The following is a 20,329-nucleotide window of genomic DNA, read 5'->3' on the forward strand; positions in this document are numbered from 1 at the left end:
CAGTTGGTGAGGCAGTAGAAGACGATGCATCATGGCAGGAATACACTTGGTAGCAAATGGTTGTAGCTCGGAAAGCAGAAGAGCCTAGATGAGCCCTGTGGGCACATCACCAGCAACCTGAGGACCTTCATTCTGTCTCACTCATGGAAGGCTTCACAGTACTTTCTAATAGTATATCATGGGGGCCAGGCCTCTAGCTACAGTGGACTCCTGGTAGGCACAGAGCATACTCAAACAGCAGCAGTAATTTTTTTTAAGAGAATGGGTGAGGGTTTTCTGGAGTTGAGAGGTATAGATCTCTAAAGACAGTAGTCATAGGCACTTCTAAAAAGAGGAACAAGGCCACGTCCACACAGACATGTACCCTAAAGAAGTTATAGAACATGACAGACAAAGGGACATTTCACAAAGAATAATGTAGCTCATGACAGCTAAACAGTGTGGCCTGCAGTGTATTGGTAAGAAGTGAGTGGGTGTTCTATCACTTGCCTGGGTGGTGCCAGCTTGTTGTGATTTTTTCCCCTTCAACTTCTTTGCTGAGAAGCAGTTTTAGATTGCTGACCCCTTGGGTGTAGCATTACAGCTGGACATTATTCCCTGCACTCATTACCGTCTCTGATCTCAGGGTTAATCACATGCAATGAGCTGATCTCCTCCTCCTCCTCCTTGCCCTCTCCTCCCCTCCCCTCCTTCCTCTTCCCTTTCTCCCTCCCCCCCTCTCATTTCCTACCTTCCATTCCCTCCCTCCCTCCCCCTCCCCTTCTCCCTCTCTCCTCCTCTATTCTTTCTTTCTTTCTTTCTTTCTTTCTTTCTTTCTTTCTTTCTTTCTTTCTTTCTTTCTTTTTTAGGTCTTGGTCATAAAACCCAGAATAGTCACTGCTTGGCTATACCCTTGGGATTTTTCTGTCTTTGTAGACAGGAAATGAAGAGCCAGGACTTGGTTTTCCCAAGCTCATTCCCTGTCTGTGACTGGACACTCATCTCTCTGTCTCTAGGATGTAAACATAGATCAGAAGCAGCCCCTCGGTTGGAAACCATCCCTTGGAGTGAGATGTGTATGCCAGGCTCTCTCACTGTGGACTGTGAGCACGGAGAGCTGGGCACAGAGAGTGAGCATAGGAGGGAAGAGTGCAGGCTTGCAGAGGAGGACGCTGAAGACAGTTGCTCCGCTCCTCTTTTTCTCTGTTTTCCCCTTCGGTCTCTTGATGTAGCTATGTGACTTTGTGTGTGCCTTTCCTGTCCCTCCTCTGGGGAGCTGTGCACCAAGTCTTGTCTGGGTCTTCAGACAGCCCTTCATTTCCATATAGAAGCAGATTTCTCAGCCCCATGATGTGCTATCAGATAGTGCCCTGAAACCTTTCAAGTGAGACTGGAGGAGATGTGCCCTCATGGGAGGCCCTGGTCTGTCTCTCTTCAGTGTCACTGGTTGCTCGCTCTTTCCCTTGGCACCTGGGCACACATTGCTCTGTCATCTGTCAGAGCTCACGTTCTTCAGAGAATAGGCTTTGTTTCTTCCATCTCTTCCGTTTTCTCTTTATACTTCCCCAGCTCATAATACACAGTGTTGCTTTGAAAGGCCGTTTCCTACACTCTTTTGTCTGAAAACTAGAGTATAAAGTTCTTTGTCATTGCTTAGACAATGGAAAATCCAGCATTTCAGTTTTTTGTTACGTCTTCTTCGCAGAATTTAATTTAAAAGAAAAAAAAATGGAGGGAGAAGCAGGAGAGGAGAGGATCTGGCACACAACATGAAAGCATTTTATTTTCATAGTAGTATGGTGTGTTCCCTTCCCAAAGGGGAACACATCTGCCATGTCAAGAGGTTCATGTGTGTGTTTGTGTATGTGTGTTGTTGTTGTGTATGGAGGCAAGGGTCTGGAAATCATGGAACAAGCTGAGAGCAGCAGTAACTTCATGCTCACACTCTCACAGTGGTCCCTGCTTGAAGCAGTAGGTTCTAAATCGATCAGTGGGTCCTGCTGGTTCTGGCCTCGAGACAGTGGGTAAAGGGAGCAGATGGCCCTAAAGCCTACTCCATCCCTCCGCACATCAGGGAGCCTGCCCTGCCCTACCCTGTGGATGAACCTCCATCCCACCTGTCTTCTCCATCCCTTGCCTCTCAGGGTGGGGCTCCCTCCTAATACTCCAGTCGGCTTCCTTAGCAATTGCAGGCACCAGGAGGACTTCCTAGAAATGTCATTTGAGTTGCTTATAGACGTTTACCTTCACCCAAAAACTTCAGGGTTGGCCCCAAGCATGCACGGAATGGGTGTTCTATAGGAGTTCTCACCACAGATCTTTCTCTTGCCCCAGTTCAGAATGGTGGTTTTAGCAAGGCTTCTGTGACAGTCCTGCCTTCTGCTAACTACTGATTCTCTGGTACCCAGCTGGGCCCCACAGCTAACAGTGCCCTGGTTATATACCCCGTGCTTGTTTCATTGCCCATCAGGCTCCAGGGAGGCACTCACATTGCACAGCTTATGGGTACCAACACAGGGAGCCTCCTATCTCCAGTAGCCTCTTGTCTCTGAGGGCCTCTCCTACTGAACTCAAGAACACTGCATCATCTTCCTCCTCATCACTGTCCCATCTTGCAGAACACTTGATACTTCCCTGAATTCCCTTCACCTTGACCTTTCAGTGAGCCCACATACCATGGAGGTAGCCCAGGCCTCCAGAGCGGAGCAGCAACAAACTTGCTCCAGTGTGCAGCACTTCCCAAGTTCTGTGATACACACTGGAGCAAGCTGGAATGCTCTGGGACTGTTTGAGCTAAAATCTTGAAGCTCATGCCTCTTCAAGCCCACTGTGCTAGATCCTAGGTTCCCAGCAGCAAACAAAACTAGCGTGGTGCTTGATAGCATGGAGCTTCTAAGGCGGTTAAGAAATTGGCATCATCTTTATTTCTGTCTGAGCCTTGTGTATGGTTGTGAGTAGATCTCAGACTATTGCAGTACTGTACACCAAAGCAGGGAGAGCAATCCCTTCCCAGCATCAGATGCAGGGATTGGCACAACCAGTTTGTAATGTGTGTATTAATTGATAAAAAGGATAGGTAGATTGTAAGACAGAAACACTGTAATAGTTTTAAAGTGGTTTGTTTTTTATAATATAGAGTTAAGATGCAGCTGTACCCAGTAAATCTTATAACAATAATTACCTGCTGCTGTTGGTAACCTTTGCAGATTGTTATGTGCATGGCCTTTAAGAAGTCACTATACTTTGGGAAAAGGTCTTGTATCGTGGGACATTTGGAAAGGATTCAGTGTTGTGACTAATCAAATAAATGCACCTTAAAATGAGACAGGTGCAAAATTATACACTGCTTATAACAAATTTGAAACTAATAATGCCTTATTTTATGCAAGAAAAAAAAATAAAGGACTTATGAGAAACAGGTACCCTAAAATATTCTATGAAGGAGTATAACTAGATACAGGTCTACCGGGTGACATGCTGGCAGTGTGCAGTAACTTTTTAATCCTTATAATAAATTCTGATCCCATGAATTTATTCTGGAGAAAAATATGTATTGGTATTTATGTACCTGGAGTTTGCTGCAGTGATTCAGTACTGGGAACAATCTGAGTAGGTGATAAATGAGGTTTGACAGCTACTCCATCAGAACTTTCTCCCCAGATGCTAGCCTCTCACTGAGCCTTGATCTTCTCTCCCCTCAAGTTAGGGATTAACTCTAAGAATCTGTGTACAGTTTTCCTCTTTGTGTTGGCTTTGTCTTCTACCCGTGTTTAATGATAACTTAGCTTTTAACATAGCCCAAGTGAATGTGGTTTCATATAATAGATTTCCAGTGTTGCTTTCTCCTGGTACAGAAGTATCTGAAGCTGTGGGATCCATCAGTGACATGTTTTAGGAAGAGCCGCTTCCTAAATGTGTTGAGACCACAGATGTGGGAAACGGGGACCCGCTGGAAGCCTCAGGGCGTTCCCATCATCATGTGGGAAACCACAAGAGTGACAAGGGTTCCCGGGCTTCCTGCTCTCCCCAGCAGCTGCTGAGACTGCCTTCTGAATCCCTATGGCACTTGTTTGGAATATAGGTTTGAGTTCATTGTAGAGAAATCGAAGGAAGGCCTGGCTGATGCTTGTGGTTGGGAATCTAAATTACTGATCCCTTGTTCCTTTCCAAGTTGTGGGTTTCAGCTCTGTGCCTTTTGTACTCTCATCCCCGCCTCCAGAAACCTGTCCACCTGCCCTACCCACGTTGGTCCTCCTCGGCAATCTCGGTGCTGTGTTATTTCTTGGCGGCATGGCCTAAGGTTAGATTGCTGGACAGGGTCAGGCTCTGGGGCCTATAGCGAAGAGCTGGGGTTACTGAGGACCTGCATTCACAATATATTAGCTCTGTGGATTGACCCAGACCCAGACAGGTCTGTTGAAGCAGGCAACTGGAGATTTTTCTCCTAGAAAATGTGCAGAGCATAGTTCTTACCATGCTGTGGCCCACATTCTACCACTCTTCCCCATCTCTGCTGCCATCTGAGCGCAGCACATCATTAGGCAACCTTGCCTACTGAGCATTCAGGGCAGGATGACAGCAGCTAGGGCGTCTGGCTTTGATGCTTGTACATTGTAACACTTTAGCATTTTGTCACTAAACACTGAGTTCCTTTAGAAAGCAACCTTTTGATTGGGGCTTTGCAAACACGAACCACGACACTTGCTGAGAGCCTGACTATTGGAACACAGTCCCAGATCTCAGCTTCCCTCTGTGACTCACCTGGTGTCTGTTACCAGACACTGCCTGCTCTTCTTTGCCTAAAGAAAGGTGCATTTTCTCAGCTTCGATCTTCACTTCCTGCTTGTTGATGGTGAACTTTAAAAGTTGTTTCCAGCTATTTACTGCATATTTAAATAAACAAGAGGAGCTGTTGCTGCCCTTGAATGTGAACTTGACAGCTGAGGGAACCTGGGGCTGGGGGTTGCTGATGCAGAAATTGGGCAGTGTAGGGCTTATGAGGTATAATACACCACCTTTTACAATGGGCTGCAAAGATTGGGTTGTCTTCTTTAGTGAATTCTATTCACCCAGGCTGAGTGCCTATGTAAATGTGTTTTTCCTTCTCAATAGCAATCTGCTAGCCTCTGTCTCAGACACATAATCCCACTTATAGATTTGGAGTCTTGGTCATCCCTCAAAAGGGTGGTTTTCATTTCCTTAAGTGGGAATGTGTGTAGGAAATAAGAAGCTCCAAGGGCTGAACTTCAGGCTGCCTTCTTTGATTTAGTATTTGATTAGCATTTAGTATCTTATCTGTAAAATAGAACTAGTGATAAGGGGCTGTCTTCAGGAGGCTGTTCCCCCCCCCCAAGTATATAAAGATAGGTGTACTGATTAAGTTCAATTGATCCTACAAATGTTCCTTGGAAACATTTAATATGTCCTGCTCCTGGTGACCAACATCTAGACACACCTTCCTTGTCCCCATACCTCCCTCCCCATCCTGTTTGGCTAGACCAGCATTTTAGGCCAGTTAAAGAACTCAGTGGGCTTCCTGCAGCGGAGCTCCTCCACACAGTGACTAGGGCAAATGGCTGCAGGCGCAGAGACCTGCCAGAGGAGCAGGGTCTGGCACATTAAACTGCTCAGATGCAATACGAACAGTGCTGTACTGTGCTTTGTATGTCATGATTCTCTACTGGACTTGATGGCAGTTTGTGTAGCTTCCTCCCTGCTCCCTTCTCTGTGCATCTCTCTGTCTCTGTCTGTCTCTCCGGAAGATGAGAGACCCATGGAGTTTGAGCATTTTGGTGTTAGTAGCTGAGGCCTTTCAGAGACTGAGAGAGGCCCTGCTGGTAGATTTGGAGAGGCGCTGCTGATATTGGGTTTCCCCTCGGGTGGGAATTTTCTAATTGCTTTTCATCTCACTCAGTAAAGAACACCTCGCTCACAGTGCCCTGCCAAGCCCTCCAGGCTTTGCTGGCCCAGGTCCGTGCCTGTCTGACTTTTTGTTCCTTTCCCCTCAGCTCTCTGTGCTCTCCTCACCTACTGCTCCTCTGCATGAGACTTCCCAGGCGTCCCCAGGCCAACATCTTTACTTCCTCAAGATGGTTACTGCATGTCTCCTTCTACCATACTTCCCAGATCACCGTTTAAAAGTGCGCCATGTCCCCAGTATTCCCCACCTCTCTTCCTAGTGTGCTCTTTGACCACAAGACCTTACACTTTATTCATTCCCTTTCTTACCATACAAAGTGAAAGTTTATCTAAGGCAAAGAACCAGGGGTTGCGGGGGAGGTCGTTTTATTTAGTGCAGCATCTCCAGGGCTTAAAGCAGTCCCCAGCACACGGCAGACACTGGGAATCATTTGATAAGAGAAGAATAGGTAAGACCTTGAGACTTCTCAGGTGGGTCAGAGTCCACCTCGGTCCGTAGCCTGCAAGTTTAGACAGTGGTGGTTTACAGGCAATGGGCCCATCACTGAGGAAAGCGTCATACTGACAGGAATCAGTGCATAGCAGGCCTTGATGCTGTCATTTACATATATGCATATGCAGACAGTGTCCTGACCATGTTTTCCATTTAGCACATCTCTCTAAGTCTGAGAAATAACTTTTTAATGGTGTTTTAATGAGTATGAAAGCATTTTATAAATTATAAAGTGCTTTGCAAGCGTTAGTTACATTGGACATTAGAAATCAACTGATAGATGACTTGAATAGTTAAGTAGTTTTCCAGAAAGGCAGTGTCCTGGGTCAGTTCCTCTCCATTTTCCTTTTGCTGGTCCCTATCTGGGCCTGCAGACAGCGCCTACAAGCATAGCTACTTTGGCTGAAGCCTACTTAGGAAAGGTGACTATCTTAACCTCTGAGATCCAGCTCTCTAGTTCTAAACAATGCACTTTCTTTGTACAAGAAAGAAATAAGAGAAATAAACCGAGGCTGATGAATTTGGGTGCACTAAAGGCTGTGTCCGGCTGACTAGTGACAATGAGAGTTACAGTTCTTTTCCTGACTGAGCCACACCCATTCCATGGGAAACAGTAATTCCCATGGCCTAGTTTAGTGTATTCCCATTAGAGAAACTCAGGGATGTTCAAGACTGTTATTGGCCATAGATGAACTAATATCCTTGATTGCTTTAAACAACCTCCAGACAGGACTACACGACCCAGTTTCCCTTTGCCACATGAGCTCCCTAAACATAGGCCATGTGGAAAGGAAGAATAGCCAGGGAGGACTGCACCATGCCCAGACCACACCATCCTCGAAGAACCCTGAGGATCAGTAGCTCTGCTGTCAGACTGGCCTCACATTCCACGTCTGCCACTTACTAGATATGTAATTTGTCAGAGTTGTAACTTTGTAGTGCTGAACAATATTAGAGCCTAATTCATGGGACAATTTTCAAACGAAGTAATTGATGAAGTAATTAATGCCCACGTTGCAGAAAACACGTGACTAATACTGCTGTTAGTTATTGATGGTAATCATTGTAATAATTAAAGGCAGGCAGAAGAGAGAGGGATTTGAGAATGAAAAAAATTAATATAGGGTACTCTATCCTAGAAGCTATGAAAAATGTTTGGAAGGAGACCAATATAATAATTTGTGCATTATACTATATTATACAATACACATTAGGTAATTCATATAATAATGATTATTATACCCTGTAAATATCTGATGGCCTTATACCTTGCAGGCTAGTGTAATCAACAGTGATACCTGGTTTGTCATGTACTACAGCTGTCAGGGCAGCTGCCCTGGTAGCCTCTCCACTACCCCTGGCACAACTGAAGATCTGAGACCCTGATAGGTTACATGCAAGTTTGAAGCAGGAACTGAGTACTGCTGATCTTCTGTGCATTTTCAAGATGTCAGCCTCCACAGCATCCGCATGTTATTCCTTTCTTCACACTCCACAAGTTATATGTCGCCCTGTACCTGATACTGGGGTAGTCATAGGGAGGCTCCCACCACCGTGTACTCTTGAAACTTTTGCTAAGTGGAAGGAACAGCCATAGACCCCTCAGTGAATGGTGACGCCGTTATTGTGCAGCAAGTGCTGACACAGGATAATGGAGGAGCTACAAGTTTAGTGCAAGACCTGACCTACTGTGGGTAGCCAGAAAAACCCCTCTGAGGAAGTGAGAATGGCCTAGAAGAGAGCCAGGTAAAGAGGGCTGTTGGATTCCCAAGGCATTGAGGATCAGGAAGAAAGAAGGCCCAGAGGTGAAATAGCAAAGGGCAGTGGCAGAGAATCACCTTGGTGTCACCGGTGCATAGGACTTAGTAAAGGTGTCTCACACATTCTCTCCTCTTCCCATTGGATCGCCAACTTTTAGTATTATACAATATATGTAACATTTTTATCACATCAGACATTTTAAAGACTATAGCGGAGTGGTATAAATACATATATGGCATACACCTGTCAACCTGGCCATCTGCAAGTGTTTCCTTTTGCAGAACCTAAAGTCTGCACCATGGAACAATCTCTCCCTTGTCCTCCCCCATCCTGCGCTGCTCACAGTTCTGTCCCTGAGTCTGAATTGGAGTATCTCTGTAAGTGAATCAGACAGTACTCACCCCTCTGGCTGGTTTGTTTCACCTAATATAATGTCCTCAGATTCTGTCCCCGTTGTGTTTGCCAGAAACCCATCTCTTTTGAAGGCTGTGCAGCACTCCACTGCAGGTGTAGATCATGTCTTGCTGAACCGTCCATCTCCCCACAGGCTCCTGAATGTGTTGTAACAGTGGTTGAAGAGAGTGGTCATGAAGGTGGATGTGCAGATACCTTGAGTCCCTGCTTGTAGTTCTTTTATGGATGTGCCTGGAATTAGAATTACTGGACCAGATGACAGTTTTGTGTGCAATTTTTGAAAACCCATCATACTTCCTGCCAACAGCTTTCAGCTTGAAGATTAAAATATCGAGAGGACCTTTGGTGGATTTTGAAGAGAGTAGTATTGACTTCTAGGGGAGCTGAGTAGAAATGGAACTGGCTGTGTACCTGGTCCTCAGAACACCCCTGCTTAGAGTGCAGACTGTGTGCACAGAGCCTCTCGTCTCTGTTTCCCCCACAGCTCTCTATTTCTCTAAAGAATGTCTAGGATCAAGTGGGTCTCTGCAAGTGGGCCCAAAGTTGACATAAGTTGTTCTGGTCAATAGGGACATCTTAGCAGGCATCTTTGTCCATCCAGAAACATGGACATTTATGCCACCAGAAGCAGGGGCAAGTTATTCATACCCAGGGAGCCTTGAGACATCTTGGAGGAAAGAGCATAGCCTGGGTTGGCACCCCTTAGCTATCATTTTATCAGTCTGGGGCTATAAAAAGCATTTTGCCAGCCCCCTTCCTTTTAATTTATCTACCTAATGGCTTTATTCTTACACCACTAGAAAGCAGCTCTCTGGCTGTGCCAGCCAGCCATAAATACTATTCTGTCACATTCAAGGATCAATTCATCATTTTACCAAGTAGACAGCCATATGTGTGGTAGGAAGGGGAAGAAGCGGTGTAGTCTGATACATTGCTTTCAGAGGGAGTCACAGGGTCCTTCCTGTTTCAGCTCAACAGTCTATGTCATGGATGAAGGACCAACCTTTCTTCTTTCATGCCTCTATCATAGCCCTGGGTGACTCTGTGATATGTCTATATTCATTTGTATGGGGTTTCTGAGGAATAAGGATACCTCTTGTCATTGGTTATGTGGAAACAACTGAGAGCCATGGCTAAGAGGACAGGCTCTACTGACTTAGTTCCATCTTGGCTGTATGAGCACAAGTGGCGTCTTCACTTCTCAGTGTCTCAGGGTCTGCAGCTGTATAATTGTGGCCAATAGAGGGCCTGTCTGAGAGTGCTCTCATGGAGGGCAAGTGGGGCTATAAAAAGTACTCTTCAGAAATAGTACTTTATTAATTATTCAAAGCTCAGAGTATGGCCATTCACTAAATAACCATTCCCAGGAATTAATGTGACCGTGTGGGCCATATAGAGCTACTTCTGTTACTCTTTCCTTTGGGGACAGCATAGAAAAGCTGTATTTATGACACTGATGGACTTTCTTGGCAGAATCCCCCAACACCCTCATACTAGTCCCACCTCAGAAAGTCCAAGTGGTATCTAGGCAACACACACTTAGGGATTCGAAATTGGTGAAAGCAACCAAATTAAAAACCCTGGAAACTTAACACTTAGCTGGTTAACCACAAAATAGCAGCTTCGTTTCTAGCGAATCCTCAGCCATCCTCAAGCCCAGCCTTGGGGCTTCCCCCAAGAAGGTGTTAGCAACTAAGGTGATATTTACTGTTGCTTGATCTCCCACCCACTCTCTCACTTTCAGGAGTGTTAGCCCTAAGCCTGCCTGCATCCTCTGCAGGAGGCACTTCAAGGCCGTCATCCAGCTTTAGTCTTATAACGCTTGAGAAAAGGGAGTCGTCCGTCCGTGTAGAGGCGCCCTGAAAGATGGAATGGGAAACTTGGTTTGAAGGAGCAAGCTTGCTGCAGCTGCAGTAGACTCGCACTACCCCGAGTTGGTTTTCCAGGGTGGTGAGCTTAGGTTGCTTGTTAGGTAGATTAGGGCATGAAGCTGTTGGTGTCATGAAGTAGCTCTGAGCCTCTCAGCCTGTTGTGCCAAAGATGCTGATGAGTAAGTGAAGGAAAATGAGTGTGTGGTTTCCTGAACATTTCTATAGATTTCAAATGTGTCATGGTTTTGTTTGTTTGTTTGTTTTTGCTTGTTTGTTTTATAAAACACAATGGGATAAGTACTTATCCTTGCCCCCAAACAAAGCAGCTATTAAACATTACTGCAGTATGGCTTTAAACTGGTACCTGCTGTGAATCATGCCCTAGCACCATGATAGAAGCAGCTGTCCTCTGTTAGGCTGATAAACCATCCCAAGAGAGTGACAAGTTACCTGTGCTTTAACAGCCTTCCCGTTTATATGGTAGGTGTCTTCATTCCTGTTTCCTGCCTGAGAAGGCCATGTGACCTGAGTTTTATCCAGCCACTCTTTCTCTGACTAACCAATGGGTGACCATCTCCCTCTGCCTTATTTTCTTTTTTCTATGTAGGAATTGGTATTTGCACACTATGCTCCTTGCAAATTGTAGTTCTTGGTGCAAAAGTGGGTTGCAAAATCAATTTAGTAAAATTTAAAAGAGTATATAAAATATCAGATGCATCCCACTAACTGTTGGGTATATGTATGCTGTGCATGTATATGTGTGTTGTATGAAACATCTCTTATGGTCAGAAAGATCCAAACTACTAATCTAGAGTTATTATAAAAGCCAAATGTGCATAAAACATTCTAGGTCTTTTTGTAAAGCCTCCAACATCCTTAGGGTCTGAGGTTCTGTATAGTTGGTACTGGAGGCTGGAGCGGGGAAGGCAACAATGGTTCTGTGCTGTTATTAGAGGCTTATTATAGCCACAGGATCTGTGTAGACCCTGCCTGCCACTACCACATCAAGTCCAGGATACACAGGCATCCAGGACTCAGAGACAGCCAGATTGCAAACCTTGCTCTAGGCTTACAGGTATTTGAGGCCTTTGTGGCAGTCTGTGGTTGTAAAGAACACAGCACTTACATGGCCCTAACTCCCATTTCAACTCAAGGAAAACAGACGTGATCTCTATGTAGTATGAGGGCCTTTCTTAATGTGCCTCTAAAAGGGTGGGCTACTGCCTTACCCGTCATGATGCTCTCTGTATTACAACCCCCTTCATCTGGAAGTGATTTCCCCCTTTCTCTCTCCCCCAGAGGGAGATCCAGACTGTCAAGCTAATTCCCTTGAAACAAAGATGACAGGAGTCCCTCGAACATGCGCATTTTCACTGAAACATGTTCATCACTTGCTAACTGTAGTCCAGTTGCATGGAGCATAGGGTGAAGATTCCCAGCAACTTCCCTGAGGGTCACAGAAGGAGCAAGGGCTTCCTTCCCTCCCCTGACAGGTGAACTCCTCCCCTGCACCCTCAAAGGTGAGCTTGCAATGTTTGTGGAAGGCACCTTAGCAGAGTAGCCCATGTGGACACAGTGGACTGAAAGGCACGTGTCAATGAAGAATTTAACACATAAGAAGCATGTGTGTGTAGATGCTAAGACAGGATTCAACATGACATTCTGAACTGTGTGAGGAGGAGCCCAGGCAGTACAATTAAGAGAACAGAAGGCAGGCCTAGTGTTTTATGGATCTCACTAATGACTGAGTCCCGAGGCTTCTGCTGGACCGGCTTCCCAGCACCCTGCCAGCCTGCTACCCACACATCTGTAAATCCGTCAAGCTATAATTCATGACTGGTGCCAGCAGAGGCTGAGGTCTAGGCCTTCCTCTCTGGAACACACAGAGATCTCAAGTCGTTAATAATTCACTCCGGAGTAATGAACAAAGCTGTACCAAGTTGTGAGCCGAAGTTATCAAGTGACAGACCAATTTATTTCTGCAGTGCCCAGATATAATAGCAGCAATGGGAAGGTACAAGCTTGTCCCTAAAAAGTTTCTCAAGACTTAGATCAATGTGTTTTAAATTCCAGAAGAAAATGGATCATTAAATGGGAAATTAATTTGTTGGGTAGCCTCAAGCCTATTTATATTCAGAGTTGCCAACCCAGAATTTCTATACTGTTTTTCCAAATGCCTTTGGACCTCAGGGCCAGCAAATCAGAGTAATTATTACTCATTAATTAAATCTAAGAAGTGGAACACAGCCTGAGACTTTGAAAAGGGAGGTTGGGATAGTTTAGGTACAATTATCCCCACATTATTGATACTCATTAGACATTTCTCAGTTGGGCTGAGAATATTAGTCTTACATCTACCAAGAAGTTCCCACCATGCTTTAAGTTTCATCACGTGTCATCCTGCTTGTCACTGGCTCTGTCAGGTTCAATACGTTAGTCTGTGTTCATTCTCATGGTGGAGACGCTGTCACTGAGTGAGAGCATCTGTCTGAGTCCGGGATGGAGACCAGGACAGTGCACAAAGCAAGGGACCATGTGAGCTGAGCCTTACAGAGAAGATTTGTCAAGCACAGAGCTAGCAAGGGCGTTCTAGGCCACAGAGTGACACGGGCAAGGGCAGAAAGGTGGGAGAAGAGGAGGAGGGCGGTAGAAAATTATTCTCATCAGTGCACTTCCCACCCATGATCACATTAACCCACCCAAACCACAGGCAATGAAGTGGACATGCCATCCACCCTCACTACTCCTTTTAAAGAGAGGAGGAACCCAATACCTTCATGTTTGCCAAAGTACATACATGCTATTTGTCAATGGAAAGTAGCAGAAACGTAGAGAGGAGTTGGGGCAAGGTATGCTTTTTCTATGAGTATCCACAAGTGTACACCAAATCTAAAAAACTGCACATATCCAAGAGTGTACATCAAATGATAAAATTGGTTGAAGTAAAATTTCAGTAACGACGGGGTTTAGAAGCAGACATTTAAAGTGGGTGAATCCTTTCTCCCACACAATGGAAGTCTTCAGGAGAAACAGCATAGGCAGTGCTAGGCCTGCATGCAAGATACTGAGTGTCAACAGCCCTCAACCCTGGCGACCTCAGTCTATGGGAAGTGTCTCTTCCCAGACTTCTCTCTAGGTTTGAGTTAGTAATGAATAGCTTCCCTCTTCCAGCAGGCGATTAAGGAATCTTCTAGTATTCTCTAACAGTGCTGAATGGCACTAACTTGTGTATTGCCAGTGACCCATCCCTACGTTTTTATTCAAGGGGCTTATGAACCACTGAATTTTATAGCTTGGGCATGGAGTTCAGATATATGTATTTTGAATAGTTTTTTTTTATCTAAAAATATGCATGTATATTTAGCAGATTACTCTGACATAGCCACTACTGACCTCATCCCTTCTTTAAACGTTGAGTGTACATGCAGTATAAACACACAGATAAACAGTAGTGCATTTTTTATTTCTGTTGATGCCACATGTTTCACTTAATGCAAGCCTTGTGTTTAATCAAACGAGTGTTTAATACTTAGGGTTTAGAGTACCGAATTTCCTGACATGGTTTAAATACCAGCTATTTCCTTTAGAAAGAAAGCTATGTCTATCTTTGCAAATGAATAAAACTAGGAGCTTCTTGATCTGCATTGGAGACAATGCAGAGGGAAAACCCCTTGACAGGTACAGAAGTTGTAATCAAGACGGATGGGGAGTTACCTGGACTTAGAGAGTATGACTTGGGTGAGCAAAACTTCATCACCTGGCAGATGGCCTTGGCTCGTTGGCTGGCTGTTTTAGGCCAAGTGGAAATCACACCCTGAAGTGAATGCTGAATGAGATCTGTGAACACTGTAGTTGAAGATACAAAAGAAAACTTGCTCTTTGATTCATGGCATCCAGAGATGTCCCGAGTCTTGCCTGCTCTAGATGCAGGCAGGGAGGCCAGAGGCACCCAAGAAGGTGAGCTGTCTGTGTGTGCACGACATCTCTCACTTGTTCTTTCCCCTTTCCAGTGTTGCTAACAACCACAAGCAGAATCTGATGACTGTGGCAAACCTGGGCGTGGTGTTTGGACCCACCTTGCTTCGGCCTCAGGAAGAAACTGTGGCGGCCATCATGGACATCAAGTTTCAGAACATTGTCATCGAGATCTTAATCGAGAACCATGAGAAGGTGAGGCAGAAGTGTCCCTGGCGGCAGAGGGTCAAGTTCAGCCTGCGGGTGGGGCCACACACTGGGACTTACCTTCAGGCTAGGTTTGCATTGCTAACGGCACTTGAATAGTGATGATGGTGAAGTCATGGTCCTGGTGTTGATAAATGTGAGAGGACTGGTGGAGGGGACCACCATAGCTCTTAGTGGCTCTAGAGATGTGGGGATGGGTACAATCTCATTGAGTCCTTATTCTGTATCAGGGACTGCGCTGGGCACTCTTTGTTGCTGTTTTTCTTCGACGTCCAGTGAAGGGGTACCGTTTTACTTTTTACTTGATTATCTGTATGGGCTTGCTACTACTAGGTATGCTGAAGTTTTCCCATTTGTGCTGCAAGTATTTTTTCTGTAGTCTAGTTTCTGATTATGTAGATAGTACAAGTTCCATACACATGTTCATGCATGTATTCATGCGTGTGCATTTGAAGGTGTTTATATATGCTTGTGACCTTTGCTTTTAAGTCACTGGAATATCTCGTCTATTGTTTGTTAAGCTTTTTTTTTTCTTAGAGAGCTGTATAAAGGTATGAAGTGCTCTTCCCTTCCAGCTCTCCCTGGACTCCTCAAGTATACCCACTACCACCTTCATGGCCTTCTCCCTTAAAATCCAGTTTAGTCCAGTCAGTCATTACCTGCATGCATAGCCGTGTGACTACATCCACTAGAGCACGTGAAGCCTCCAGAGGCCATCAATGCCAGCAGCTCCTCAGTAGCCTGGGAGGCCCCGCCCCTCATCCTTGCTGGAATTCTGACTAACTTGACCTTGTCAAGTGAACACAGTTACTAAGAGCTCCGGAATACAACAGTGTGTCTCAAGACCACCCTTCACCCCCATTCATTGTGAAATTCTTTAGCACCGTTTAAGTCCTGCTCAGTCCTCTTTACTCTTAGTAGCAAATCCCTGAGAAGCTGCTCAGAGCCTGTGTCAATTACCCCAGGTGGCTTTTTCACATACATAACTCTGGAACTTGATTTAAAAAGATAATAATGATACATGTTCCCCTTCCTAAATAAAACCTTTGCCTAGAATGAGAATATTCATGCAAACAAATTTAGATTCTGACCAGTCCTTGCACACGACAATATTATGGATAAGAACAATGCAAACCATTGTCACCCCTGGTCTGAATTTTGGCAAGAACCTCCTGATTTGCCTCCTTGTTTCCACTTGGCCTGTTTATTCTGATACCATCTACCACAATGACTCTCCTGACGTGCCAAGTGAGCTCACATCAGTTGTGTGCTGCCTAAGCTGTTCAGTGACTCCCGCATGGCTGGGTTTGAAGGCCATTCTTGCTAGGAGCCTGTGAGTCCCACACAGTCGTCATCTTCTCTCTCATGTTTCTTGCTGCCTCCTTGGCTCTGACTACTCTATGGTTCCTTGCACATGGCAGGTACACTTCTGTTTTGACTCCTTAGCTACTGCTGTTCCCATCACTTGGATGGGACACTCTTCCACCTTGAAGATTACACGGCATGTTTTCTTCAGCACTCTCAAGTGTCTTCAGAGGGGGACTGTCCAGACTTCTGCAAATAGAATGTCATAGGCCCAGTCCTTTCCCTTGTCCACCTCCTTTCCTTTTCTATAGCACTCACCTTTTCTGCCAGGCTGAGGTGTTTACTTACTGATCAGACTTAGATGTTGGCATTTAGACTGAGCCCCTGACTAAATATCACTTTGTAAGAGAGCAATCAGAACACAAAAGGATCGACAGTCTCTCCCTCCCTCCCTCCCTCTCTCCCCCTCAATCCCTCTCTCCCTCCCTCTATCTCTTACACACACACACACACACAAACACACACACACACACACACACACTGTCTCTTCGATTACAATGCCCTGCACCTAAATGTGCAAGAAGGCTGCCATCAGATATGGTTCCTTGGCCTTAAACTTACAGAACTATGAACCCGACTAAGTTTCTTTTCTTCCAAAAGTTACCCAGCCTCAGGTATTTTACTCTAGTTATATAAATTGAGTCTACACACATTCTAGACGGTGCCTGTGAGGGCAGAAACTTCCTTTTTTCTGAGCTCTTTTTACTGAGAACCTTCCTTTGCCCTTCTTAGGAGTCTGTGATACACCTTCATACTGGCTAGGGAAAGCATTGGAGCCCACACAAGTACTGGGTCTCAAAGGTCTGGAGACTTTGTTCCAGCTGATCTGAGAGGGAGACAGTATTCTACAAAGTTATTAGGAAGCAAATGTCCCTGAATACGAAAAGACAGAGCAAAAGAATCCATAAGATCCTTGACCTTCCCTAGTCCATGCTGGTAATGCATACTCATTTCTTTTTTTATTCAGTTGAACTGATGGATAGTGTTAATAAATACGGTCCAGAAACATAACTTGATAAAAATAATTTTTACTCACAACTTATTCACAAGATACTGTCTAAGCAGCCACGTAGCTACCACCTCACTTAATTTTCCTAGCAGTGTTCAAGAAAAAAATTCTGCATCTTTTTCCATTAGGAAAATGCAAATTAAGACTAGTTTGAGATTGCATCTCAATAAGCCAGAATGGCTGTCATCAAGAAAACAAATGACAAGAAATGCTGGCGGATGTGGGGAAGAGACACCATTATACACTGCCTATAGACTTACACACTGGTTGCACCAGTGTGGAAATCAGTAGGTAGTCTCCTCAAATGCCTAATAATTTTCCTCCAGGGACTATATATACACCTAGAACTCCACTGGCATTCTGTGGCCATTAGAGAAGAACAGAATTGAAAGCCCAGAAAGCAAAGATCTTGGCTCTCAACACATTTGCTTTATAGTAATGGTTATTTCTTTAAAATTTCCAATTCTATATGACTAGACCCCTCCCCAACTCACAGTTTAACCTGAAGGCCTAAACTATCAAGTAGACAAATGCTTGGTATTATAGTGGAGATAATATTCATGTATCTAGTTAGAAATAAAGAAATAAAATATTATAGCTATCATCTGAAATGCCCCAGTTACAGAAATTTAACAGTTCCTTACAAAGTTTTCCTCCCGATCGCTTTCTAAGGGTTAATGTGTCAATGGTTTTTAAAGTTTTAGATGCTAAGGAAGAACAGGTACATGTCAAGGAAACGCATTGCCTGCTAGCTATGCTTCAGGCAGGTTGCGCTTGGTACAGTGCACTGCTCAGTCCCACCACAATAGGAGACTGATTCCTTGCGTTCTGGACAGTTTATGGCATTTCTTTTGGATGTGGCTCTGGAGAAGGTTTCTAGAGAAATAGGAGGATGCCTCTATGCACGCATGCCTATGAGTAGTGTGTGGTGCTGCCATTAGCATCCGTAAAATGTGAGCGTTCCCTTGAAATCTATCAGCGGGCTTTGGGAGAGATGAGAGAGTAGATCTTTAACTACTAACAACGGTCAGAAGTGTATTCTTTTTAATATATGTTAACTCTTGGCCTCCTGTGCCAGAGATGAGCTAGCAACCGTCCAGGTAGTCAGTGCAATTTGGGCCCACTCAGCTGCCTTCATTTGCCCTTGGGAAAAAAAATGTTGATGGCACCGAATTTATTGCACTACTTACTCTCTGACTTTACACACAAATTGCATATTAATTAATATGCACTTGGTCAATCTGCAACTGGCAGGTGTTTGGCATTTGCTTTTCATTTTCTTAATATTTGACATTTGTTGGTATGCAAAATTAACACTAGTAATGATAAAATGTGCCTAGACTCACTGCAACCATCCTGCTGTTCGTTTGGATTCTGTCTGTGTAAACCTGAGGAAGCAAGAAAGAAGGGCCTGTACACCAGAACACAGTGCTTCTTCTCTGTCCTCTAACATTTTCCTTCTTAACAGCAGCTGCTGTGTGCAGTACTCTATTAATGTAGGGAGCTAGTCAGATTGAGTGCATAGTTACCCCTATTTAACTCTAGGTAAACTAGCAATTACTTATATTGCAAAGCTCTTTAATATCCCTCAAGATATTATAATGGGGCTACAGTTTGATGTTGTATTTTATATAATTCTTCTCTATTAGCAGAGGTAGTAGGAAATTAGGCTCTTTCTGGAGATAGGGAAAATCACAGCTCGTGCACACACCCACACATCCACACCTACACCCACTCACACTCGGGCACACACACACCACCACCACCACCACCCCTGTATGTGTGTGTGTTTAGTTACTAAATATAATGGTTCCTTTTGAGGGATTTTTAAGTAAAATTCTTCAAACTACTTTCCAAATTATTGATCTCTACCCCACCCCCAAGTGCTGATACCAGCAGGGTTTAAGATTTTCAACTGTCCTTTAAAAACAACAACAACCAAAAACAAAACAAAACAAAACAAAACAAACAAAACTCTCTGTAGCTATAGCCTCTGGATTTGGCTTTTTCGTGGTAAATGACAAGCCCTGCAGTGGCTTGCCTGAGTCACAGGCTTGAAGTGGCTGGGCTTCAGGTTCCACCTGCCCTGTGAGTGAAACACCTTCAGTGAGCAGAGGAGCTGTGGCCCTGCCTTCCCCAGGCCAGGGTTCCTCATCTTCTACTCAGGTGTTACCTGAGACCCTGAGGAATTTGTGTCTCAAGAACAGTCCCCAGAGTCAGTTGTCAGCTAGCCTGCTGCTGTTCTGTGTTGCGATCCCAAGACTGGAGAGTGATTTCTTGTCATCCCAGCCATAGACTCAGAAGCTCTTCATTGTGACCTCATTTTCCTCCCATAAAAACCACAGCACATAATAAAGTATACAGGGCCCACTTGACAGAGAGACTCCTAATCCTTTTAAATTGCAGGGGCATGTGACAGCCAGGATTAGCCAAGGTGTAAAACTGGGGGAGCAAGGTAGCTAAGAACAAATTCCACAAGTGTCAGGCTCCGCAGTATCAAATGGGCCCGAAAAGAGCCCCAAACCCCTATACTCTGTAGGTCACACACGGGGAAAAAGACCATCAATACTAACATGGCTGCAGGTAGGTAAAGCTGATAGTCTGTAAGGAATGTAGTTAAATTTACACTTAAAGATTGAATTCTCATGTTTTGAGCTCAAATAATTCATTTTTGAGATCTGTTTTTTTTTCTTTATTTTTATACTTTATGTTTCTGTCTCTCTGACTTTCAGCCGCTCTGTCTCTGTCTCTCTGTCTCTCTCTTAAATAAAAATAAAATGTCTTTTGCACAGCAAAGGCCAAACTGCTAGGTGCCTTAGCCCTCACTGTGGTCCTGGGCCTTTTTGTGGATGAGACATTTGGAGGTCAGACACTTACATAATTTGCTCAAGGGCACAGACCTATCAAAAGCCTAAAATCTAATCTGCCAGCCCACAAGGCTTGTGATCTTTATGTTCTATCATCTGTCTCTCAGAACACTCCAGAAGACCCAGCTAGCTAGGCCTCAGTCAATCAGGACATCTAGGTCTTTGTCTAGCTGTGTGACCTTGGACGAGTGAGTTGATTTTTGGGAGACTCAGTTTCCTTCTTTACAGGATGTCAGAAACTGCATCTCCCTGGTAGAGTTACTGTGTAGGGAATCATTCATGCCTTTAAGGTGCGTAAATGTAACATCATGGAAACACTCAGTGAATTTTATGTGCTTTACCAGTGTAATATTATTCATTTTATATTCTTTGTCTTTTCAAAAGATGTACACAGCAGGTGTTATGTGTTCATCTTTACAAGGGACATAGGCTCAGAGGGGTTAAAGACCTTGTCTGAGATAATACAGCT

At 44.5% G+C, this 20,329-nt stretch overlaps 1 protein-coding gene across 11 annotated transcripts in view; it reads left to right on the top strand.

Annotated features, from left to right (window-relative positions):
- The window catches only part of Arhgap26 (Rho GTPase activating protein 26), a 774,669-nt gene that overhangs the window by 670,463 nt on the left and 83,877 nt on the right, over nt 1-20,329 (top strand). For all 11 annotated transcript variants that reach the window (XM_030250607.1, XM_017317984.1, XM_017317986.1 and 8 more), the window contains one exon: nt 14,448-14,607. In XM_030250607.1, the coding sequence (XP_030106467.1) occupies nt 14,448-14,607 (160 nt within the window). The remainder of the gene's footprint in view (nt 1-14,447; nt 14,608-20,329) is intronic.

The sequence above is a fragment of the Mus musculus genome, chromosome 18 (assembly GCF_000001635.26).
Source record: "Mus musculus strain C57BL/6J chromosome 18, GRCm38.p6 C57BL/6J".
NCBI lineage: Eukaryota > Metazoa > Chordata > Mammalia > Rodentia > Muridae > Mus > Mus musculus.